This window comes from Cladophialophora bantiana (assembly GCF_000835475.1).
Source record: "Cladophialophora bantiana CBS 173.52 unplaced genomic scaffold supercont1.1, whole genome shotgun sequence".
Taxonomy (NCBI): Eukaryota; Fungi; Ascomycota; class Eurotiomycetes; order Chaetothyriales; family Herpotrichiellaceae; genus Cladophialophora; species Cladophialophora bantiana.
This window is the reverse complement of record NW_015971575.1, coordinates 2,104,373-2,129,106: the sequence shown is the minus strand read 5'-3', so window position 1 is coordinate 2,129,106 and position 24,734 is coordinate 2,104,373. Positions and strand designations below refer to the sequence as shown.

Sequence of the window (24,734 nt, the reverse complement as noted above, 5' to 3'; positions counted from 1 at the left end):
GATAGTGGTATCAATCGGAAACTCGTTCGAGCTCTAGCTCGCAAGCACGAAAATTTTTGTTCCCGAACCGATGATCGACACGACTAATCCTCGCTTTAAAGACCGCTCATCGCAGGATCTGAAACACACATTATACACATGTATTGTATAGAATGAAGGACGAAGTAAGAGGCTCTCATTTTATGGACCGCCCAGAGTGTTCCCTCCCATTCACTCCGCCACATTCATGAGGCCGTCCTTTCACCTGTTGTACAACAGCCGCCTCTGAAAGCGGGGATTGCTCGGCCGGCCTGGTGCCCAAAGTCTCTTCTCGATGACTCTGTGGTGGGCCTGGTTGCATGCTAGGATTCTCTTGACTCGGCCTGGTGTCTACATCAAATGGATCGTGCTGTTCATCCTGAGGAGAGAACCATCCCCCTCTTTCCCATTTTCCCGGCTCATACACACATTCATTCCGGGCTTTCTGATCCACGATGCCTTTGAGTAGCAAATCGACCCGTTTGAAATCAACCGGTTTCAATATCCACCCATCAAAGCCTGTTTGCACGTATTTGTCGTGCTCCTTCTCAACAAGCGAAGCAGAGACGGCAAAAATGGGAATTCGTCCGTTACGCCTGGCTCTACTAGACAGGCACCACTTGCCATGCGTTTTCTCAAAGGATCGAATCATCTTCGTTGAGCTGAATCCATCCACAATGGGCATTTGAAGATCCATCAGAACGGCGTCGAACGAAGCAGGCTGTTCACCGTGGGCCGAAGCGCACTCCTCACCATTCACCGTCGTATAGACCTCGTGTCCAAGCTTTTCGAGACGTTTTCTCATTATTTTGCTGTTGATGGGGTCATCCTCTGCAACTAGGACCGAAAAGTTTTCGGATGACGTGGGTCTGCGGGTTTCAGTTGTATCAGACCTTGCCCCAACAGACTCCGGCTCTTCGAAAAGGACCTTGGGGCCCGATATTGATCCACTAGGCTGTTCAGGCTGGCTTTCAGGTACTCGGACAGGTCGCAGTGGGGCCCCAGAGTCTTTGATCTTCTCTGACCCTCCTGTCCGATAGAACGAAGACTTCAGTTCCCTCGGAGAAGGAAGGCTTCTAGATTTTGGAGAATTCGATGGTGGGTCTGATAAATTGAGAGAGATTCGGTGCGAGCCTTTGGCGGCAGGACTAGGACTTGTATTTTTTTGCTCGGCCAATTGCAAAGGTTGTTGAATAGCGTCGATGAGTCTGTCCGCATCACTCCTTTGGCTTGCATCGCTTCTAAGACTGAGAGCGCTTTTGCCACTCTTCAAACTTGTCATGCTGTTCATACTTCCCGCACTTTCTCTGCGAAGCATGGGAGGCGGCTCGAAACCTTTTTGCGGATTCTTGTAGATCAGGGTGACTTCACCCTCACGCTGCCCAGGAGCTCTGGAAGGTTGAGAAATAGGGTCTGATGTTTGAGGAGGATGCTCGATCTGGGCAGGCGTGGAGCCAGAGGTATCAAAACTTAGAACAATGACAAAACGGGATCCTTTTCCCTCTTCCGTCTTTATTCGCAACTGGCCATTCATATTCCGAATGGTACGTGCCACAACGGCTAGACCTAAACCAAGAGCCCTATTTTCAGACTGCGCCTTCTCGGTGATTCGATCACTTGTGATCAGGTCATCGTTCTGCAGATCCTCTTCGTAGGAGACTTCCTCAAGTTCTCTGAACAACGCATCGACTTTGGCCTGAGTCATCCCTATTCCGGAATCCTCGACGACAACTTCGATCTCGGTCTTGCCCTGCGCTTGTGCAGTGGGTGAAGGATAGGCTTCGACGATGACTTCTCCAGTTTTCGTGTGTTGTATTGCGTTTGCTACGAGGTTAGATACCACTTGTCGCACTCGTCGATAATCGCCCATCACCTGTTGTGGCAGCTCCGGCTGTATCCTGACCTCGTATTTCAGACTTTTCCGCTTTGCATCGCCAATAAAGGGATCGGTGGCGTCCTTCAACATCTGCTGGAGGTTGAAAGGCTCGTCTTTGACCAAAGTCTGTCCATCTTCTGTTTTGGTAAGGTCCAAGAGATCGTTGATGACATAAACCAACGACTTCGAGGCGGAATGGGACCTAGCCAAGTTCTCTCGGGTATCCTGGTCCAGCTGGCCCTCGAGCGCGATTTCGAGGTAGTTTATGATTGCGTTCAACGGGGTGCGAACCTCATGCGCAGAGTTTGCGAGCAAAAGACGAGTCAATTGGCTGCTTTGGAGGGCTGCCTCTTTCTGACGCCAAACTTCGATGAATTTGCCATAGACAAGACATAGTACCGATGCTGTCTCTATCTCTTCGTCCGTCCAATCTCGACACCGACCTACGATGGTCTCGCTCCATGATTTGAAGCTTGTTCTAGGTTCAAGGAAGCCTTCAGTTCCTTCTCTGATGAATTTTTCGTAGGGGTTGCCGGCCCATTTCACTTCTTGTAGCACTCCTTTACGAAAGAACGCAATAAAGTCGTTTCCGCCAGTCGACAGAGGGACAAAAAGGACACCGGCCAAGAATTTCCAGCCTGGTTCGTATCGCAGATCGGGAAAATCATGAGTGATGTCCTGAGAACAGAATACTGCGCTCATCCCTCTCATTCGGAGGTATTCGACCATCGCGAGGACCTCTTGAAGATGGCCTCTGGGGTTGCCTAAGATCTTCGTCTCATCTCTGATGGAAAGGGCACCAACATCGGCGTCGAACAATTTCAATAGGTCGTCGGATGAGGCCACGATATATCCAGACGGGTTTGTGGCAGTAGAGGAGGTGTTGATAAGTTTGCGAGCTTGCAATCTCGAGGCGTAGGAAAGGCGCTCCACATTGCGGGAAGCGGTGTCCCCGACTAACCGGCACATTTTGCGAATCGGAAACGACACTCTCATACCCCTTGGTCCATATGAATGGCAAGAGATTAATCCCCACAGTTCGTTGAAAGCGTTGATCGAAATCGACATGGACGACCGTACGCCCATATTGGCGAGATATTTCAGGTGAATCGGTGACATCGCGCGAAGATTGGCGTGTGTCATGTCGAGAGGCTTCTCCAGATCTTCCGTCGTCCTGCATACTAGCCGGGCTGTTTCCTGATCACGGTCATAGAGCAAGCGGACTTTGTTGATCTTGTAGAGCTCTCGTGCCTGTTTGGGTATGTCGGATGCGGGAAAATTCAGACCTTTATAAAGATCTCGGGTCGACCTAGGATCAACCAGTTCCGCAACGACTCTTCCATTCCAGGCGTTGTCAAACTGGTATATCATGACACGATGAAAGCCAGTCAGCTCCTTAACAATCCCAATGAGGACTTTAAGAAAAGTCTGTAAGGTCGGCGCGCTGGCGAGTTGGTCTTGTACCTGTGACAGTATGTTGAATACCTCCATTGCCGCTTGCTCGGTCCGCTTCTTACGAGCACTCCTCAACACACGTAACGGTTTGCTGACGTTGACAGTGCTGTCCAGGAGTTCTTCGGTGGTAGGATTACTTCCAAGAGTGTTTTCGGGTACCGGGGGAGTCATGTCGTCTGGGGAAACCAATGGGTTTATTGTGTCGTCTTCGATCTCGAATTCACAGATCACTAAGCTTGGATCTGCCTCGGACAGGTGCATAGCACACCACAACTTCCGCGTTCGAGCCTGCGGAGGCTTGATAGACAACAGAAAAACGTCCGGTCCATTCGCCACCACGTCTCCTCCACCCTCCTCGCGAATGAAGTCCAGATGGTCTAGCAGGTTGTCCGCTTGCTCCTCGCCAAATATGTCGAGAAATGATTCTAGTTTGAAGAGCTGCTGAGGTGTATAGCCGATGATTTCGACCGAATTCTCACTTACGGCCCGCACGACTAGCTTTTCGTTTTCTTCCCGAAAAGCAACAAGAAGCCCAAAGCTCTGCACGGCGCCAGGGATATGGATTGGTTCATCTTCGCATCTTTGTAACGTCTGACCCTCTCTTCCTGTGATTACAGCATGGCCCCCTTCGGTTACGACATGTTTGAACCGTGTCGTGACCAAACCCGCATCTGGTGCCGCAGAGAGTGATGCTCCACCAGATGTGCTCGAGACATCCGATTTGTAAGAGACGTCATCTGCGACAATACTGTTCAGAAGCCGGTGATCAACACTGACAGCGGCGTAGGAAGTCGGGCCCAATTCTGACACTTCGGACGTCGCCCTGTGGCTTATGGAGGTGGATGTAGGACCAGGAACAGGGCGACTTGAAGCGCTTCGGCAGGCAGGAGGTCTCATCCCCGGAAATCCACTGGCCGAGTCCATACGAGGCACTGGAGTAGCGACGGGATCGATGGAAACGGTTGAACGGACAGGAAAGACACGGTTAATAGACCCCGGACTCAATGTCGACTTGCCTTCGTCCGATTTTGTTGACAGCGAAGGCGATATCAATGGTTCGCTACCAGATCGTCCAGTGAACATGCTGACGTGTGACTGAATAGGTGCAATAGGGATCCATGTTGGGGGAGTTTGCTGCTGACGCCGGTCTGGGGAACCTGAACCAGAGACCTTCGGTTGTGTGGAGGGTGCTGAAGGGTTGGCATCCTTGAAGGGATCTGTGAATTCAGTTGAAGCCGGGTCCGACATTTTGGTGCAAGTTGGTTTGTGGCCAAAGGCAGATTCGTGCGCGGATCAGAGGCAAAGAGCCGCCTAGAGTCTAGACACCTGTGTTGGTAGTCACAAGCGACGTGTGCCGGCCAGGACATGGGTCAAGACGTTTAGAACACTCGCACATTGGTGAGTTTCACCAACTTCCGCTGCCTCGAGTCTCCCTATTCATCAAGTCGCGACCAAGTCGGATATATTAGACCTTGTCCTCCAAACCTCAGCAGATTTTCCGATCAACCGATATACCGATGGCTCTGATAACGATGAGAGTGACGTAGACAATAGGCCGACAAAAGGCAATCCGCAGTCGACTGTGAAGAAGGTTGAAGCAGATACAGGCAAATTCGATCGAATATGAGCTTTCAGATGTGAGCAGAGGGACGACGGAGGCCGGAGGGGTTGGGGTATTGGTATGAATCGATGCGCGACAGGTCTGCAAAGAGACACGGCTTGAAGTGTGGCGACTGAGGAGGGTTATCCTATCGTTACCGTGTGTCTTGGAGGGTCAGTTGGAGGGTGGAATTGAAGGAAGATCTGCAGATACAACATCGGCGCGGAAACTAGGTGAGGATGGCGAGCGTGATAGGAATACACGAGGTTCAGGTTCGTGCTTCGTGTGTGTGGCGCAGGCGAACGATGGGAGTGCTGCAAGTGATGGTACTGTAGGTCGCAGTTGGTGCGTGGGAAGCAAGGTAGGAAGAGATCCACGCCCGCAGCTGTGGGAGGTTGCCTGAGCGGAACACCAACACGACGACACCAACCCCGATTCCAGGAAGATCTCTCCCTGCCATCCATGCTCTCTCTCTCTCCCCTGCGTGCAATGTCTGTCTCGCTACTGGGTGCAATTCATTTCCTGACCGGCCGGCTGCTCCACATGTAGCCCTTGTTCACCACCTCCCGTTACGCCGACGAACCTACATACCATTTTACTGCCTCCACGACTTCTCTGGTCCAAATCTTATGTCTGCCTGGTCTTGGTCTGGCTCTCTGATAGGGAGGGGGGGGAGAAACCGTCTAGGTAGGCTTTACCGAGGGATCTTCCTGCTGAGCTTTCCAGCGGTACCAGATGAGCGAGTTGACTCTTGAGATGACTGACTTGGGTCAAGCAGAAGTCGGGATCAATGACCCCTCTGGCGCCCCTTCGCCCCTGTGCCACATGCGAGATGATGAAAGTGGCTTGTTCGCCTACCTCGATTACCGAAGAGCGAGCGAGGGATGGGCGCTCGGGTCGCGGGTCGTCACCAAGTCGAGGCCCGAGGGAAAAGATGGAGCCCCCAAATTCCCATCCGCAACAAGATCCAATTTTTTTTCAGCCCCTGGGAATCCCATCCAGCCTGCGCCACCGATATCCTTACCCTGCGAGACAGGATCCTACGCACTAGGTTGACTTTCCATAAGCACGAGCTGCGGTTTGCCTACTCTTACAGCCTCTGCATTCAATGCTTCAATCTCTGCTCCCACCAAGGGAATCCCCGACTTCATCCTCTCGGCAGCCATGAGCTGTTCGATTTCACCTGGGAAGAAAATCCTCCCTACATCCGCCATCTTCTCACAACCCACAACCCGCTGGTACAGATAGTCCATGCGGTCCTTGAACTCGTCCAAACCCATGAACAGATCAGGTTTGATGGCGATAAGAAAATGTCCTGTATCCGCAGGCTTGCTGGGGTCGTACGGATTGGTCACATGGCCAGCAAACGCACTGCCAGAGAGCACCCCGGAGAAGACATCCATCATGATCGAGAGACCGGAGCCCTTGGGGCCGCCCATGGGGAGCATAACACCTCCCAATGCCGCCTCTGGGTCATCTGTCTGTTTCCCATCCTTATCCAAGGCCCAGTCGAGTGGGATTTTTTCTCCGCGCCGTTTCGCTTTGTAGATCTTCCCTCGGGCCGCAACACTGGGCGCCATGTCAAGGATAAACGGCGGCGCTTTGCCCGCAGGCGCACCACAAGCAATGGGGCTCACGCCCATGAGTTTCTCCTTACCTCCCCACACTGGCAACGCCGGGCTCGAGTTTGTAAACACTAGACTCATCATCCCGGCGTCGATGGCTTGCTGCACGATCCAAGCAGACATACCAAAGTGGTTGGAATGCTTGACACTGACCATTCCAATCCCATACGTGCGAGCGATCTCTATCGCATGCTTCATGCCCAGATGCGCGCACAGGAATCCAAACGCATTCTGACCATCAACTTGTCCGACCACGGGGGTGACCCGGTGGAACATGGGCTGGGCAGTGGGATCAAGCACTCCCTGCCGAATGCGTTCCATGTACGACGGGATGCGGTTCATGCCATGAGTGTCGACCCCACGCAGATCAGCCTGGATCAGACAGTTGGCTATGATCTTGGCATTCTCCTCGGACACGCCGTTGCCCTGGAGGACGTCGGCGACGAAATGTCGAGCATTGTCCCCGGTCACGTAGCGTTTGGTTGCGGACTCGTTTGCCGTCGCAGCGTCCATGAGCCGGATTGGCGGTTTGTTCCAAATATGAGGTAGGAGCTGATGAAGCAGATTACCGGTCACGTACTTGGCTCTGAAGAACCGCAGGTGAAGTAACCAGGTACTAGAGGGAAGGAAACAAGGCGAAAACGAAAGCCCAGCCTCGACATAGAGGAAAGGGAGTCATTAATTATGTCCCATATATCTTGGCGACGGAGGACGCCCGCCGATCAAGCCGGACATGAAAGCCGGTCGAGAGCGAAATCCGCCCCGTGAGGCCCTCGCTCCCTGTTGGGACCGTACCTAGATACGTATTCCAGGGTATTCCAATAGATCGTACCAATTAATGTATATAGTAAATACTAAATACCTAGAGCCAGTCGAGCTGAAGGTCTCGTTTGTTTCTGTGAGTTTGTGCTGATCTCGCCAGATTGAAAGGTGGTAATTTCCCCTTTTTCCAAGGCCATTTCATTTCATCCCACGCCGTCGCATCGCACGGCCGTTATCGTCCGTGCCAGTTATGTATTACATAGCAAAATTCTTCAAAATCCCCCCTCCCCCCCAAAAGAAAGGAGAGAAAGAGAGAATGAATGAAAGATCAAGCCTTCCCCTCGACGCTCTCTCCACTCGTGTTCCTCGCCTCTCCGTCGCCCTCCTCGACCCCAAACCCGCCCCAGTCATTGAACTCGCTGGCCAACTTGACGGCGGCCTTGAGGTAGTACTTGTCGTCACCAGCGTAACCGCCGCCCCAGACTCGTTCGGCCTCGCGCATCGCGCGGCACGCCTTGACAAAGTGCGCGCTGAACTTCCACTTGCCCTCTACGGCCTCGTGGGTTATGTAGGTGTCCCAGTCGCGGCCCTGCAGGTCGACGTCGGTGATGTAGTCGATCTTGATCAAGGGTCGGAGTTGGGCGATGTAGATTGCCAGGGTGATGAGGAGCCATTGGCGCACCAGGGGCACGTGGTGGCTGGGGTCGAGGAAGGGAATCAGAATCCGCACGGCGTGCGACGTCGTCAGGACGTGCACGAGGAAGAAGTCCCACCCGTGTGTCCAGCCGACGCTGGGCGCGCTGGCGATTAGTAGAGCTGTCGCGAACGCCTGGGACTGTGCGAAGTCCTTCGTCGGGTCCACGATCTGCCACGCGTGAAAGTGTTCGAGCAGGATCGAGGTCAGAGCCTCGTCGCTCAGCAGGTGTGAGAGATTGTCCCCGCCAGGGTGCTTGAACACGCCGTCGAGACGGCTGTCGCCGTGGACCCTGGCAAAGACCTCGAACAGGTTATTCGTCGAGTAGGTCAGCGGATTCGCCGAATGCGACGCCGGCGTCGCCGTCTCGAGCAGCTTTGCGAGGGTCTCGTCGTAACACGTCGCCGCAAGCCCCAGTGCCTCCATCGCAACCTCTCTACTATCCAGCTCGTACGCATACCCGAGATGGATCAACGGATGGCCCAGCCCAGCGGTCAAGCAGTTGAAGATCGGCTCCACGTTCGGCTCGTCCTTCTTTGGGTTTCCCCTCTCGAACAGAAACTTCTCGACTACGCGTTTCCAATCGTACCCGGCGAGCACGAGCTGGTCCTCAAAGAAGTCGACGAACGCGCGCTGGTATTCACGCTTGCCCAGATAGTCGCGGTAGTCGTGCAGGGCGATCTCCGAAGGCGAATCAACCCAGGGTTCGAGGCCTTCGTGCGCAGCGGCGTCATCGTAGATGGCGAATAGCTGTTCCGCGGACGCCGAGAGGAGGTACGCAGAACCGAGGATCTATTATGATGAACAAAGTGAGTTGTTCCCTTCTCACGGTGAAAAAGCCAAGATGCGGGAATTCCAGGGGGAAAGAAAGCTCCTACATGAGGCGTGTGGTTGTGAAACCTCAAATGATTGAACAGGATAGAATAGTTCGCATGGTTCAGTCTCAACAGGTGCTTGACAGTCCGCGCTCGTTTGTCCACCGAGGTTTCCACGTCATGGACCTCGACGGGAGGGATGGCAATTGCTTTGGTGGAAGAGGACGAGCTCCGGCCAAAGCCCCGGCCAAAGCGGGAGAGGGATGTGAGTGATGAGAACATCTTTGAGCAATTTGGGCAATTTTGATCGAGACAGTATTACACGGAGTTGTGTTTACATGATGGACTCTTTCGCACTGAAAAGAAGTTCTGGGAGAGCTCACAGAGGAATGAATGAGGCGGAGGAGAAGCGGAAACGTCCAAGACTTCAAGTTTCCCCGCAATTGGCCTCATGCTGGTGAGCTCACCTATCTGCCCATCGGTGGCACAGCCGCTGACACGTTACAACCGCAAAGACGGCGGGCGGCGCGAAATCTCCATAGATGGTTGGTCATTGATTGAGGAAGGATCTATCTGAAAGTGACATGTATTCCGAGACCCATCTCTCTCCATCTCCCCGGTAAACAGAATTCAATCCAAATCCCAATGGCATTCACATACCAGAAATCCTCCTCAAGAGCCCTGCATATGAGTGATGCTACTCAGAAAGATCCCGTTCTGCAAAGTCTCACCAACTCTTACAACCCCACCGGCTCCTTCTTGATCTTGGGTCCTGTCACGCCATCAACTGCATTCGTCGAACAAGCCTCCGCCTCGCCTGCACCCTCTGAGTCCACTTCGATGATAGTTGAAATAGCCGGTAGCTGACCACTGGTGCCTTTCTGCTGGCCTAATTCGCTGGACGCGATGGAGGATCCCGACGGGGTGATAGACGTTCTCGTGCTATCTCCTCCATTGCTGTTCTTTGTGGTTAGACTTGCCGGTAGCGGTGATGGTGTTGTTGCTGTCCAGGTAAAGGATGGTAGACGAACGCTATGATTCTGCTGCTTCTGTTCGACAGTTCGTTCCTCAGTCACACCAGGCTGAATTGTAATATGCTGATTCTTTGCGTTTGGCGTCTGTAAAGCGCATGTCTCGGGATGTAGTCTGTACAACGGCATGTTCAGCATGTCTTGGTATGAGGTGGCATATGGGTTCAGGATCATCATGTCGGAGGTGTCATCTGTCGACAACGTAAGTGAGTTTTGGCCTGGACCAAGTGCCGACCATGGCAATGCATTCTGGCTCTGATTGTGACCACCCAATGGCAGATAGGAGCCACGCGAGGATGCCTGTGTGGTTGCATATAGAGCCATGTTGGCAGGGAGCGACGGCGCCTGTGCTGGGCCCGATGGAGTTTGCCGGGGCCCGAAGAAGGTATTGATGATCCGAGACAAGGGATAGCTGGGTGAAACACTGTCGCGACCTACAGCATTCGCCAATGCCTGGTCTTCCACAGTTGTCCCTGGTTCCTTCACAATTGTGGCACCGACATCAGCTCCCTCGCATTCGCATACAGGTTCCTGGGGCTCCTGCTTGATGGTCAGAGTTGGCGTCTCTACATTGTTGCAAGCTGTTGAAGTCGTATGGGGCTCTGTCTTGATAGCAGGTGTAGGCGCGACTTTCTGCTCAGGAAGTCCAGAATTTGCAAACGCCGCTCCTGGCACTGGTTTCAGTGAGATGGTTGGCTGACCCCAAAATGAGCCTGGGTACATTTGCGCCGGATCTGCAGGGTACGTGGGATACCATGGCTGCATGTATGACTGTGGCTCGAACTTGATTCTTTTGGGGTCATGATCTGGTTGCATGACATGTTGACAAGCGGCTCGCTGGCTGGCCAGTTGCTCATTTTCTTCTGGCTCAAGAAGGCGCTTGTTCCTTGGTTTGCTCTTGCAAGACTTGTTTTCGCCCGTGTTAGTGTTTTCTTTCCTCGGCTTTACTGGTTTGGGCTGGTTGTTGACTACATCTTCAAACTGCGATCTCATTCGGCTATACCTCATTCGAGCTGCGTGGCCATTGGATATTCCGAGACTGTCTGCAACTTGATTCCAGTTGACTGATCTGAGGTCCAGTTGCTTGAGTATCGTGTAAAGAAACACTGGGGTCTGAGGGTCATTCGCAAAGTTCTTGGTGCGCCTGATTGAAACCATTGTGAGAAGAATCTTAACCAGTTCGTGGACAGCCCTGCACAAGAGGCCAGAGAAGATGTTGAAACGGATGGTTGATGGAGTTCTGAGTATGGGGAAGCATATTTGTGGCCAGATTTATTGCCGCAATGGAACCGGGCTTTGTGAACCGCATTCACCAGGAGCAAACCCTCTCAGATGTCAAGCTCTGGTGCTTTGTTCAACGGGGAGCCCAAGCACTTTGGGAGCTAGAGACGTTGACAAACAACTGGCATTGTGGTAAGAAAGGTCGATCGATCCGATGCCGACGCCTCAGAGCTTATTGTCGAACTTCAACGCACCACTCATGGTGTAATCTTGGTCTTCCGGCTGTTCTCCAAACAAGACGTGCTCGCGGCCTCCTCTAGAAGTCCACCAAGCAACGCAAGTTGCAGCACGCTCAACATCCATCTCTCCATTGCTCAGCGTGTCCCAAAGTCGTTGTTGGCATTGTTTTCTTTGACTGGGATTTCCAACCTTGTGCAAGAGTTCTGCAGTCAAAGGAAGCCAATCTTCCAATAATAGAACCGGCAGGAAGCTCAAACAATCAATAATGGTAAGAAGTAAAACAGCCTTTTCAGACAGAGGTTGACTGTTCTCTATGGGAAGATCTGGGTTAGGAGGAAGTAAATCCTCTGACGCGTGGTCCATCCGTTCTCTGAGTAGATCAAGAACAACGGCTTGCGTAAGGGGCATAGAGACCGCAATCGCAGACGGTGGTGCTGCAAGACGAACAATAGATTTAATCGCTAATCGGAACTGACGCGGCGTCAGTGGCTTTGGAAAGCTTTGGAGCAGTGTTTCGACGTAAAATGGAACCATTGTCATCGCAAGCTCTGCATTCTGGGGAGCAGCAAGGATGGCCAGCATAACACTGTGAGCAGCTTCATAGATCTCTCCCAACCGTGGATCTCCTTGTGGATCAACATACGGCGCAGCCGCATTGAAGAGAAGTTCTCGGTTGGTTTGTGGAGACAGTGTCAAGGTGAAATGTTCGGCAGTGTTGAGGAAGAAGAGATCCTGGAGTCTGTCGAGGGGATGAGGAGAAATCCGACCAAGATCAGCTGGTCGGATTGATTCCATGAAATTCTCCGATTGCAACATGTATTGACTCAGAATATCGATCGCTGTAAAGTTGACGAATACGTACTGAGAGGATGATGTGAGGCCAAATCGATGTGCTATGAAGTATGTATCACGCAAAATGTGCAAGCATTGCATGGCTATTCCTGGGGAATTCGAGTCAGAAGCTAAGAACCTGTCGCAGAGGAGCCTTCCCAGCACAGATCGGAGACTGATGACCACGGAGAACATGGTGTCTCTAAGAACCTGTAGGAGAACAGGGAAGGTCTTGTTGATAGTTTCCTGGTCCAAACATTGAGCTTCTTCCCTAGTGTCGACTTCGGACAACTTGTTCTGTCTCCATGAGGTGGCAAGAGTCCGTGAAAACTCAGCTACCCTGTTCATGCTGTAGACGATCAGGGATCTGTCATGGACGTTCTCAATGCTGTGAGCAATCAAGCGCGACAAAGCGCCAAGTGCAGATACTAGGTTTCTTGATTTGATCTCAGTGACTTTGCGGAAAGACGTGGAATTCGATGTCCAGTTGAACTTCTGCTCGGGAGAGGGCCGGACGTCATAGTCAATGACCCCGAGCCAATACCCGTGCTCAAGACCCTCCCGAGAGAAGTATGTCACATCGACCAATATCGGCAGCAGCAGATCGTAACTGACTTGTCCCTGGTGGGCATCGGAGAGGATTGGGAAGGTGTGGTTCAACACAAAGACAACAGCCAGTTCGCAATTAGGCTCGGCGTCTTTCTGCTGCAGAGCCAGATTTGACGCGACCACCAGCGCTCCCTCGAGTTTGTCCCTTAGGCCTGAAGCTAGTCCTTCAAAGTCCTTCGACTGGAAAGCTAGGAGCAGCGCCCCAAGCAATAACGTATGCCTCCATCGAGGGGACTTGCCGTTTGCCCCGTGCACAACAGCCATCGTCCATTCTGTGACTGTGAGTTGGCTGCTCGTATGTTCCCGCGTCGGGCTATGTTTATCTTCAATCAAGCGCAGCACTGCGGTGTAAAAAACGCTGAATATCTGCCGACATCGGGCGACTTCTGTTGGCACCAAATAGAGCACATCGTTCGACAGTAACTGTGATGTCAACAGCGTTATATTGAGAGGGTTCGAAAGGCGCGACAGGAGGCTAGTTGCCGTTGGTAGCAATCTGAAATCACTTAGCAAGACCAGCTGATCAAGGCGCGCTCTCACCTACCGGGCGGCATCATCTGGATGCTCTGACGTCTGTAGAGACCTCAATAAGGTCGCGAGCGACCTGTCCATGGCCTGCTGAAGTTTATTTCCACGAAAACATTGAGAACTATGTGCGAAGACTGCGAATGAGGATGGATCAGACAGAGGTTGAACGCTGTCCCATAACAGCCGAGGCTAAACGAGACAAGGCTGTACTAATCAAACCAAACAAGGCTGAAGTTTTGGAGCACGGTCACCTAGTTCTTTTCGTCAAAACTGCCGCTCACCAGCGCTATCTATGTCAACACTGTACATCTAGACAAGCCCAGTCAAAATCCTACAAGAACTCTGCTGGACCGGACTCCTCCATCTCCAAGTCGCTGTCTTCTTCGGCGTCAAAATCATAGTCTTCGTCAAACTCAGGACCATCTGGGTCCTCAACAGGCGTAGGATGATCTGCAGGAAACCATTCGGAGAGATCTGAATAGTTCGATAGGTGGTCATCCTCAACATCATCCCGTCTATCCTCTGAGATATACCATGACTTCCTCCAGCTCCGGGCTTCAAAGGGGTTGATTCCACCATTGTTAATAAAGTCAAGAATAGCATTGCTTGGAACACGAGATGGCACTTGTTGTTCTGTGTCTAGTTGCAGTGGATTCTCTTCAAGGTCTTTGTTATCATAGTCCCAAGGGCTGTTTAACTCGAAGGAATCAAGCCGAAATTCTGGAGTTTCCCACCACTTTTGTACCAGATCCTGCCACCGTCCTCGCAGATATGGTCTTCTCAGAGTAAGGTGCCTCAGCCTTGGTTGCATGGATACCCAAGAACATATCTGTTCGATCGTGAAATCGATCTCCTCAAAGATAACCGTGTGAAGGTCCGGAAAGGTGACAAAAGGCAATATGTTTTCCCGTGGAATATCCAGGTCGCCGAAAGGAATGCCGAACTGACTGTAACTCGCTGCTGACCTGTTCGCAGGAGCGATCCTAACCCCGGATGACGTTAAACAAATCTCTAGACGCCTCAGTTTCGATGCTCTGGCCAACGCTCCAGCCAGTATGGCTGCCTGAGGGATTGCTCCCGACAATGCACCCGTATCCACTTCGAGGCAGAGACTAAGTACGGTCAGGTTTCGAAACCCGTAAACAAGCACATCATCATTTTGGGGACCCAGCGACCGGATATATATGCCGCGCTTAAGAAAGAGATTTCTGTCTCGCCCGATCTCAAGATGTCGTATATCCAAGCTTGAATCAAGGTCGCTCAGAGCGCGCCAGATGCCCATGAATCCATGTGACGGCCAGTCTCGCGTGTCTGGTTGGAGGCACAACCTGAGGGCATAATCTGGCATAGGAAAAAACTTTCTTAGTTGCTGAAGAGCACCTGTGCATTCCAATCGCGGAGAATCCAATGCCCTGCAACCGGCTTCGGCTTCGACACAGACGACGCGATGAAGATTTTGGAGGGACGGTAATGCTTCGCGGAAGAATTCATAGAGGCGCTGAGGGTTTTGTAAGCTAGCCTTTTCAGCATACAAATCCCTGACGGCATCGAGCATGGCTAGAATCTCGTCTTGGCTAGGCCGCTGCTCCGAGTCAAGCATCGCTCTATCACCTAGTCGACCCGTCGCCAGCATTCTTTCTGCGAAGATTGGTAGCTCGGGGTCTACGCCAGCAATTGACTGGGCAATCGTCCCGGCCAAGTACTCCATTCTCCTATGTCTGAAGAACGGCGGATCTTGGTTGTCCCAGGAGCGTCGATCATCGATAATGAGGTCAAAGTTCATCTCCTGATACTGAAGCTCTTCGACAGCGTGGTGGAGTGTGGGGTGACGACAGATATTCTGAAGCCGATCCAGGGTGAGGCATGAAGCATAGACGGTTCGAAACAAGACAGGGGTAACATTGTTCGACAAGGCCCTGCTTACTAGGCGAACAGCCTGCAGGTCGGTCCGCTCCAGGACGGAGAGGACCTGCGCCAAGATCTCCGCTGGGAATTGGTCAAGCATATTCTGTGACAAGCGAAGAAAGAGAGAAATAGAGGCAGAAAATAAGTTTGAAGTCCCAAGATTTATATATGTCGAGTACGCAGGCAGCAACCAGTCAGCAGGAACAATATTGCAGATAAAGGCGTTCACTGGTTGCCTTTCTTCACCTTGCCCTTTTAGGCCCAATCTGTAACAGCTAGATGGGTCAGAGACTCACAGCCTTGGTAGCCTCAGCCACGGTGTGATTACCTCGTATATACGTCGATATCAATCGCTGTAGTGAATAGCCGCCAGGGCTAGTCCATCTTGACTCTATTCCCCATCTCCTTGCATGCTCGGCGGATGCAAGAGGAAATTGTAGTTCCTTTGAAGTCTGACCTCGATTATGCTACACAACCGGAATAGTTAAGCATAAGGACTACGTTAGACATGATACCTGTATCTTCAATGCTGTATTCTCCACGACTTGCATAAGAGATAGTCTCTCGTCACCTCCCATCCTGACTTATCTCCGCTTGACGATGTTGGTATTATTTCAAAAGTACAGCTTGAGAATAGTCTCCACCAAACAAGATAATAGAATGTTGATCAACCATGAGGGAACAGCACGACGGGACACCGTTTGGAGTTTGGACGATGTCTTCAGAGGTCATTTTTGTCAGTTAAAAGCGCATGACAGTCCTATGGACGACTATGAGACAAAACGGCCGAATCAACTGAGGTCGAGCAAGTAAAGAAGTGATCTGGTCAGAAACACATTCGAGATTCACTTACAATGATCGTTCCATTTAGAAAGTCACTAGATTTGGAGTCCACTCTTTGTAATTAAGGCTTACAAAGCTCGGAGCATTGGCACTCATCTTCGCAACCTTTTGGTTGCGTTCCGCATCGAGCGGATACACGCCCTCTGCAATCGCAGCCACTAGTGTTGGGTAGAAGATGTATATGTCGGGGGGCCGGGAGTAGTTGACATATCCGGACGGGATGTCAATCTGATAGATCGAGTACTCGCCGACGAATACGCTGACGTTCTGATTGCCTGTGCGCTCTTGCCAGTTGTCATAGAAGTTGAAGCCCTCGACGGAAAGGATGCTTTTTCGTAGTGGTGTGTGTCCAACATCGAGCCCGGAGGCAGCGTGATATTGTAGACGGGATTCTCATTAAAGCCGGTGGAAATCAATGTGAGATCGGGATAGACAGCCTTGATGCCACTGTAGAGAGACAGTCCCATCAATAGGGATAGTGTTAAACTGAACCAATCTTCATTTCCGATCTCGATATAGTTGAATTTGAATGGTTCAGCGCGACTATGAGAAGCACGTAGAACGCCATATGGCGTATCCCTGTCTCTAGTGACGTATTCGAGTTCGTTGAGGATGTCCCCGAGCACGTCCCCCATACGGTCCTCCAGAAAGGAGACGCCGTCTTGGCCCATATATCCAGAGAAAAGCCGGCGTACACGGCAAGGACAGGCTTAATACCGCCATCCTCGCAGAGTTGCAGGTACTCCAACAGCCCCAGACCATTAGTATTCACATATCCCCAGTTTCCAATGGCCTTTGCGATCTTTCAAGGGTCCAATTGTTTCGTTCCATTTCCAATGCCGGTCAACACTCAGGCCTTCGAGATTATTACCTCTAGGGAAGCGAAGAACCTTTGAGCCTACATAACGTCGAATGCCGTTGGCGCGGTCGTTGAAGGTTTCTGGGAAGATACTCACCAAGAAGAGGTAGTACGGATTGCCCGCAACCTCCGCGGCGTCAAACGTGATGGCAAATGTATTGCTAGAATTGGGGGCCTTGGCGGCATTGGTAAGCTGTATGGCATACTGCGTATATTCAAAACTCGAGATATTGTTGCCTGGGTTGAACCGAATGGTTGATGTGCTCTAGACATCGGACATTAGGTTGGAGCGTAGTGAGATATCTATATGGGCGAATGTGGCCTTGTTTCGCACTTTGTTCGCTTTGATGTAGAACGAGGCATTGTAGGTGCCTAGTCGCACATCTATACCTACCTCCAAAACCCTCATTCAAGATGCTCACTTCACCAGTTGCATTGAAGGGAATATCGAGCTCCAGAGCAACAGGAAGCGCATCGGATAGGTGATGTAGTAAGGCCAAGCTCATACTGACATCACCTACCCCCCTCCAAACCGTTGTGATTGGGCCCCATGGAAGAATGAGATTTTCTGCCGCTAGAACGGTGTTTCCAGGGATCCCAGCAGACGATCCTGTAATGGCGCTGGAGCCTTGTAGGGCACGGTCGAGCAGGGCTTCGCCATAGATGCCGCCATTCCCAGAATGAGAGATATCCTCATGCATCCTTTCTCGTCCGCGCTACACAAAGCCGTAAGTAGTAACAGGTCTCACCAGCCATAAAGAAGGGGCGCTGTTTGGTTCCGCCGCAGCCAGTAAGAGAGATCCTGACTTCAACGGGTCCGGTAGTGCTGTTGTATCGGGTAGCATTGATGGATTCAAGGGACTGCCTCTTGTGTGGGCTTCGTACAATGCTTCGAGCCCATGAAGAGTTGCTCACTAGAAGTGGAACTGCCGACACTCTCAGGAACAACGTTTTGGTCTTTTATTAGAGAGATTTCTTTCGAATTCACCGTTCATATAAACAGATGCTCTGTACAACTTCATCTGCAGACAGAAATTCTCCAGTGGTCATTTTGCAGGACACGCGTCGATCGCAACTCAATCTATGAATGAATGGCCAGCGTGATACCCCTGTAAGATTCAAAGATCCCCGAATAGGCCATGACACTTTCCTTGGAATGGCAGGGGTGATTAATGCATAAGTCGGGGCCCCATGCTAGGATTTGTGTATAATTTCGCCAGCCAATGGATAGCATACTGCAACTCCTAAATCAATAGCAATACTGCGAAACGTATCTGTTGAGTTGGCTTTTTGCCTAAACTCCGCTTTGTCTCCATCTTGGTCAAGGCTAGGGGTTCCTTCCGGACCTTTGGTGGTCTCATGTTTCCACTGGTTAAGTCGGTAGATTCTACTGGTGACAGCAAATTGTCAGTGGTAGGTCGAGAGAGGGAGCCGTACGGCGCATGGGGATTTCAGATCCGATTCCCGGTTGGACTCGGCGCAGTAGAGACCGGACGAGACTTTGGCTTGATCACCACGCCCCTCTCTGATGATCAGAAGTGCCCATAGCAAGTAGTCATCCACCGGTGGTACTACACAGGGATGATGAAGGACTGGATTTAGGGTGGAGAGTCAAAAGAGTAGAGTGGTATTTGTCTCTCGCACTACCCCGCTGGATCCGGAATATTGTTGTTCCGGGAGAGCCGCGTCTTCTGTATCAACGAACCACAGCTCACTGCCAACATTTTCACCAGTGGCATCGACTCTTAGAACTGCTTCGTTGAACGCACCGTGTTCGCAACTTAAATGTCAGCAGTGTCCCCGGGTCTGTCTGAAGTGGCAGGGCATCTGCTGTGGAATAACGTGGCTCTGATATATTGGCAACATGACATTATGCCGAGAACATCCACAAACGGCACGACTTTTCCCTTCCAAGCGAATCCCTAGTGCCCCTGTCTCTATGCTTAAGAGTTGTCGAATTTGGTCCATGTCCTCTGGTTAATGGGCCTCCGCGCAATCTGAAACGTTAAAGGAAACAGCTCGGACCATACTCTGCAATCAAAACATGCACAGGGAGACGAACTACCAAAGAATGAAAACGACGGTTCTACGCACGAGAAGGACGAGAACCAGAAACCCCTCCTTTGCCAGTCGGCCTCTTCGACCCATCACTCAAGGCCGTAGGCAAGGAATTCGCGAAGAAATGGTCCCTCACAGCCCTGATACTCTTCTAGTTCATTATTTGTGCCCTTTCGCTCCACTGGGCCGTTCTATTCTATGTACTGCGGAACCTGTCGGCTCTGACCGTGGCCGTGGTCAGCTTTAATGGTCGGATTCCGCCCTTTGAAGGAACACCACCTCTAATCGGACAAGTTGTTGAACAGCTGGTGGGAACAGGCCGTGCTCCCTGTTTATACACTGGGATACAGGGTCGAATCTCCGGATAAATATCGTGGCAACCCGCTCGCCGTGAGACAAGCCCGTCTACAATGAATAAGCCTGGGCCGCCATTATTGTCAATGCTAACGCAACGGCGCTTCTCCAACAAGCTGTCATGACAGCAAACTCTAGCTACTCTCCCCTTGGTGCCTGCCAGATAATCGTCAATGCGGCACGATACCAGACAACCCACAGCGATTATATCGGCCCTCAACTGTTCGAATTTCAAATCAATATGGTGTCAACGTTTGAAGAACAATGGATCCAGAATGTCCTATTGAACATATCGCTCGACGCGTCCACATACTCTCGTGCGCCACAAGCATTGAAGCCGGCAATTGATTTCTCCTTGTTCGATCTTCGGCCCTTTGCGCCTGCACGGACCACACCGGCCGTAACGATCGGCCTCATCTTCCTGATCCGCATTGCATTCTCCTCCTTATCCTTTTTCCTGCCGGTATATACCAAGTTTCTAGTCCCAAAGGGCCACCCACCCCTGCATTTTTAGGAGCTAGTTCTCTCGCATCTATTCATGACGACAACTGCTTATTTATTGATGGCTCTGGCTTACTCGCTGCTAGCACTGAATTTCCTCATTCCCTTCTCCAATGATTACCCACACGACGGCACCACGATTACAAAGGCTCCAGATGCTTACGGGCATGCGACATTTATGGTGTATTGGATGCTGGACTGGGTGGGAATGTATGCATTAGATTTCGCCAGTGAGAATATCACTATGATCATTGGCCAGCTGTGGACTGCTCTGTGAGTCTCTGTTGCCGTCTCGTCATCCTTTACACCAGCATCAGCGCTGACCAACTCATCCAAGCTGGCTCATCTTCTAGGCCATATCCAATATTTCCACTTCCTTTTATGCGATCCCCTTAGCGCCAGGCCTCTTCCAGTTTGGCTACGCCTGGCCCTTATACCACATTGTCAACGCCTGCCGCACGCTCGTACTTGATACACACAGTCGGATCGGCTCAAATTTTAGCGCTCTATTCGCATGGTGCGCGGTGGACACTGCATTGTCTCCTTTTTGTTGTGTTTTATGCGCTGGAAGACCAATAAAGAGTTGATGAGAAAGATCCCTTGGAGGAAAATACAGTACCTCATTGACAGATAGATCTGGAGGTCCAATTAGAAGGCCTGATCTTCGAGGGGAGCAGTTCTGTGGTTCTCTGGCCAAGAGTCTTTCGACAGTCGCGAAGTCAGGAACAGATTCCGACATTGAAATAGGAGCATCCCATCAGCAGTAGAATGCCTTCCGGGTCTCGAAAAGCTGTTTGAGCTGCCTGCCTTTGAACGGCAAAACTCTCGGAAAATTCGTCTTGATCTCCCCCCACGCCATCCCTCCAGGTACAGACTACACTGAGAATCTCTCGCTTCGCCTGTCGTGCCTCTTGTATCGTACCCTGTATGACCATCTCCCAATCCCACCTCTTCGTCTAGGCTACTGCGCTGGTTAACGGCTATACTTGAGGCAGCCTAGGATAACTAGGTAATATCGAACGAAAAACTTGTCGTCAGTGTTCCCATTCTGATTAGCCGCTCGCCGCTTTGCTCGCACTCGGCTCACCTTCTGCTTCCTAGACCATCCCTCAGCCATCCCTGATCGCTCCCTAAGTGCTCCTGGAGTTTTACGAGAGCCTTTTGGACTTTCTCTTCATCCACAACACCATCTTCCGTCAATTTTATACCCGTTTGAGATGTTGCGGGATCCCCATCTGGGCCCCTTCTCTAATATAGTCGCCCTGCTTGGATGCGCTGCTTCTGTGGTGCTCTCTTAGGCGGCAATGATGAATCTCCGCCCTAGGCCCTGGCTGGCTGGCGTCCGTAACTTGAGAGTCAAAGGGGTCCGTAGATGCCGTACGGAGGAGCAGTGTAGTTCAAAGCTCCAACTCAGGCTGCGGAGACAACACCACTACTCTCTGGCATTTCATCCTTAGAGCCAGACCGTCGCCCGCCATGGCTGCCTCTAACACCCTCAACTCCAAGCAAAGTTGGCTGCTGGGAAGAAGTCGAAAAGCGACGGAGTTGGTGCGGGTGTTGATGTTTGGCTAAAATTAGACAGTGCGTTATGCCCCTAAGGGCCCTCATCTTCCCTGTCTGAGAATGAGGCTGAAGCAGAGATGTATCTGTGTCCGTCTCGAAGCATTCCGTGAGGCTTTGCAACTCATTGCGGTCGTGCCACCCGCGAACCCATTCTTCCTCCTACTCTCCTTTGAAACCCCGTCCGGCCGGTTGAGAAGAAGCGATGTGGCATTAGTGTTGCTTTGCCTAGTCTAAATGGCGGGTCTTCAGGGTGTTACGAACAAGCTCCGAAACTGGTCATCTAGATAAAACGGGAAACCAATAAATTCTCAGAAAAAAGAGAGCAACGACCTTACAGTTTAGTTTCACGCCACCATCCTCATCAACTCCTCGAATCATGGCTTTCAGATCATCTGTCACATCCTCGCCTATAGCTCTGAAGACGGAGCAGAGTTCTGCTGGAGATATAAACCCATCACCATCAGCGTCGCAGAGATTAAAGAGATCCCGGAGTTGGTCCTGGTCTGCCGCCGCCTTAAAGACATCAAAGAGTCGTCGAATTGTTCCCCTAGATGAAGAGATTAACAACGTTGTGCTGGGGACCAGGACCAGGCCCAGATCTCACTGTTAGCTATCGAGTCAGATTACACTGCCGATGCAGGAATGAGATGTTCACCAATCATTGGGTCACTCATGAGGCGTTTCCTGTTCCAAGCTTCACATGCGCTCATTCCTCGGTGATTGCATACCGCTGGATGATACAGCAGCTTTGTAGGCAAACCGAGCTTCGGTTCGACCGCTTTCAATGCCGTTCATTGTAGTCTGTTCTGGGATAAGGCGAATCGGAGGAGGATCCGGCGACAAAGTCCCGAATACGTAATGTCGCGGCTGACATGAAGAAATTTGATGCAAGGTAAATGAAAGTCAACCATGAAAGTCAGAGGCGGGTGAATGACAAGCTCGACGGCCATTAGGCTTTTCGTTCTCGAGTAACCTAGGTACAGGGAGGTTGCAACATGTACCGCCAAAACCTCAAGCCCCTTGGAGTTTCTCCGAATAAAACTTCGATGGTTACGCTGTGAGTGTGACCTCACCACTTTGCGCAGAGATAGAGCTCCCCTAGGGCCTCTATAACTTATCGAGAAGGCGGTCCGTTGTACTTCATGGTCTAAACCGCTGTTCAAAGGTATTTAATGCAATCCCTTTCCAGTGACGTTTCATCCTATATCCTGTCTGCTCTCCCGCTGTCCTGAATTGATACTTTCCGTGCATTTCTCTCTTTCTATTTCACTCCCCATACTATCTAATTTCAAGAAAGTTCGATCGAGCCCCACATTTTAGAAGTCGTTGACAAGGACATGTCTGCGTCAAAGCCGAATTGGTGGAAAGCCAGCACCTGTTATCAAATTTGGCCCGCTTCATACAAAGACACCAACGGCGACGGAATTGGCGACATCCCGGGAATCATCAGCACATTGCCGTACCTGAAAGACCTCGGAGTCGAGACGATATGGCTGTCACCTATGTACGACTCGCCGCAGAAGGACATGGGCTACGACATTTCCAACTACGAGGACGTCTATCCTCCTTATGGGACACTCGCTGATATGGATCGGTTGATCAAGGAGTGCCACGACCGGGAGATGAAGCTGATTCTGGACCTGGTCATCAACCACACGAGTGATCAACACGCGTGGTTCCAGGAATCTCGCAAAAGCAAGATCAACGACTACGCAGATTGGTATGTCTGGCGGGATCCGAAAATCATCAATGGCAAGAAACACCCACCGAGCAACTGGCGATCCATCTTCGGCGGCAGTGCATGGGAGTACTGCGAAGAGCGAGACCAGTATTACCTCCACTTGTTCGTGAAGGAGCAGCCGGATTTGAACTGGGAGAATGAGGAGACCCGCAAAGCGATCTACAAATCCGCCATTGAGTTCTGGCTCGACAAGGGCATCGACGGATTTCGAGTGGATGCCTGCAATTTATACTCCAAGGACATATTGTTTCCCGACGCGGCGACGAGGCTTCATGGAGAAGAATTCCAGCCTGCGGAGGACCACTACATCAACGGCCCACGCATGCATGAATGGCTGAGAGAGCAACGTCAAGAGGTCCTCGACAAATACGGCGACATCCTGGTGGTCGGGGAATTACCATGCACGGACGCGGCAGAGGTGTTGAAATACGTATCCGCCGAGGCGAGAGAGCTGAGCTGTGTGTTCGACTTCGACGTAGTTATGCTGGGTACCCCGAACGGGGGCGGAGGTAAAAAGCACCACACTGTCCGGCACACTTTACCGCAGTTCAAGGAGGCGATTCGAAAGGTGCAGCATCTGATTCGCGGCACGGATGCCTGGACGACGGTGTTTCTGGAGAACCACGACCAAGGCCGCAGCCTGTCGCGGTTCGCCACGGACAAGCCGCAATGGCGAGAGAAGGCGGCTAAGATGCTGGCCGTGCTGATGTGCACTCTCACGGGCACCCTGTTCCTCTACCAAGGCCAGGAGATCGGCATGTACAACCACCCGGAACATTGGGGGGTCGAAGAGCTACGGGACATCGACTCGCTGAACGCGTACAACGACGTCAAGACCCGCCACAAGGACGACCCACTCTGGCTGAAGAAGGCCATGAAGGGCCTCCAGCTGGTCGGCAGGGACAACGCCCGCCTGCCCGTGCAGTGGGACGCGTCCGCCAACGCGGGCTTCACGACCAGCAAGCCCTGGATCCGCGTCCACGACGACTACGAGGCCGTCAACGTCGCCGCGCAGCGCGGCGACCCGCACTCCCCCCTGGCCTTCTGGAAGAAGATGATCGCGCTGCGCAAGCAGCACGCCGAGCTCATGGTCTTCGGCACCGACTTCGAGGTCTGGGACTTCTTCGACCAGGACGTCTTCACCTTCACCAAGGCCCACCCGGACGGGCACCACAAGTTGTTGGTTTTTCTCAATTTCTCCGACGACCTCCAGCCGTTGCATTACCCGCATGGCTTGGAAGGAACGAAGAAAGAGTTGTTGGTCAGTAATCTCAGACAAGGAGAGGAAGAGGTAGGCACGTATTTGACCCCTTGGGAGGCGAGGGTGTATTTGGTCAGGGAGACTGTTCTTAATGGGTATTAGAGAAAAGTCACTTGTAGAGCAAGCGGGACAGTTTCAGTTCGTTAGCGCACCAACATACATTGACGTCAAGGTCATAAAAAGGGTGATCCCTAGACTTCGGGGTTTGGTATGGGGAAAACATCGGTCAGTGGTATGCTAGTTATCAAGTGTTCGAAATTAGAAGTATCAATTCTTAATACCTCGATCCATATTAATACATACATTTTGTACATGGTTCTATGAGAGCCTCCTCTGCAAACGGA

At 51.7% G+C, this 24,734-nt stretch overlaps 9 protein-coding genes across 9 annotated transcripts; 1 reads left to right on the top strand and 8 right to left on the bottom strand.

Annotated features, from left to right (window-relative positions):
- Positions 1-175: 175 nt before the first annotated feature.
- Z519_00778 (uncharacterized protein) lies at positions 176-4,597 on the bottom strand (the record flags this gene model as incomplete). The annotated part of the gene is made up of 1 exon (XM_016758535.1): positions 176-4,597. One exon carries the CDS (start codon positions 4,595-4,597, stop codon positions 176-178), a length of 4,422 nt encoding a protein of 1,473 aa, XP_016625784.1.
- Positions 4,598-5,989: 1,392 nt separating this feature from the next.
- Positions 5,990-7,087, bottom strand: Z519_00777 (uncharacterized protein; the record flags this gene model as incomplete). The annotated part of the gene is made up of 1 exon (XM_016758534.1): positions 5,990-7,087. One exon carries the CDS (start codon positions 7,085-7,087, stop codon positions 5,990-5,992), a length of 1,098 nt encoding a protein of 365 aa, XP_016625783.1.
- A 577-nt stretch (positions 7,088-7,664) lies between these two features.
- On the bottom strand, positions 7,665-9,127 carry Z519_00776 (uncharacterized protein; the record flags this gene model as incomplete). Its single annotated transcript, XM_016758533.1, has 2 exons — positions 7,665-8,822; positions 8,909-9,127. 2 exons carry the CDS (start codon positions 9,125-9,127, stop codon positions 7,665-7,667), a joined length of 1,377 nt encoding a protein of 458 aa, XP_016625782.1.
- Positions 9,128-9,582: 455 nt separating this feature from the next.
- Z519_00775 (uncharacterized protein) lies at positions 9,583-11,034 on the bottom strand (the record flags this gene model as incomplete). The annotated part of the gene is made up of 1 exon (XM_016758532.1): positions 9,583-11,034. The coding sequence occupies one exon, from the start codon at positions 11,032-11,034 to the stop codon at positions 9,583-9,585; it is 1,452 nt and encodes a 483-aa protein (XP_016625781.1).
- Positions 11,035-11,322: 288 nt separating this feature from the next.
- Z519_00774 (uncharacterized protein) lies at positions 11,323-13,389 on the bottom strand (the record flags this gene model as incomplete). Its single annotated transcript, XM_016758531.1, has 2 exons — positions 11,323-13,273; positions 13,322-13,389. The coding sequence occupies 2 exons, from the start codon at positions 13,387-13,389 to the stop codon at positions 11,323-11,325; spliced, it is 2,019 nt and encodes a 672-aa protein (XP_016625780.1).
- Positions 13,390-13,636: 247 nt separating this feature from the next.
- Positions 13,637-15,310, bottom strand: Z519_00773 (uncharacterized protein; the record flags this gene model as incomplete). Its single annotated transcript, XM_016758530.1, has 1 exon — positions 13,637-15,310. One exon carries the CDS (start codon positions 15,308-15,310, stop codon positions 13,637-13,639), a length of 1,674 nt encoding a protein of 557 aa, XP_016625779.1.
- A 767-nt stretch (positions 15,311-16,077) lies between these two features.
- Z519_00772 (uncharacterized protein) lies at positions 16,078-16,724 on the bottom strand (the record flags this gene model as incomplete). The annotated part of the gene is made up of 2 exons (XM_016758529.1): positions 16,078-16,381; positions 16,408-16,724. 2 exons carry the CDS (start codon positions 16,722-16,724, stop codon positions 16,078-16,080), a joined length of 621 nt encoding a protein of 206 aa, XP_016625778.1.
- A 90-nt stretch (positions 16,725-16,814) lies between these two features.
- Z519_00771 (uncharacterized protein) lies at positions 16,815-17,613 on the bottom strand (the record flags this gene model as incomplete). The annotated part of the gene is made up of 2 exons (XM_016758528.1): positions 16,815-17,177; positions 17,335-17,613. 2 exons carry the CDS (start codon positions 17,611-17,613, stop codon positions 16,815-16,817), a joined length of 642 nt encoding a protein of 213 aa, XP_016625777.1.
- Positions 17,614-19,445: 1,832 nt separating this feature from the next.
- Z519_00770 (uncharacterized protein) lies at positions 19,446-24,492 on the top strand (the record flags this gene model as incomplete). Its single annotated transcript, XM_016758527.1, has 3 exons — positions 19,446-19,787; positions 19,839-20,098; positions 22,686-24,492. 3 exons carry the CDS (start codon positions 19,446-19,448, stop codon positions 24,490-24,492), a joined length of 2,409 nt encoding a protein of 802 aa, XP_016625776.1.
- Between the last annotated feature and the right edge of the window lie 242 nt (positions 24,493-24,734).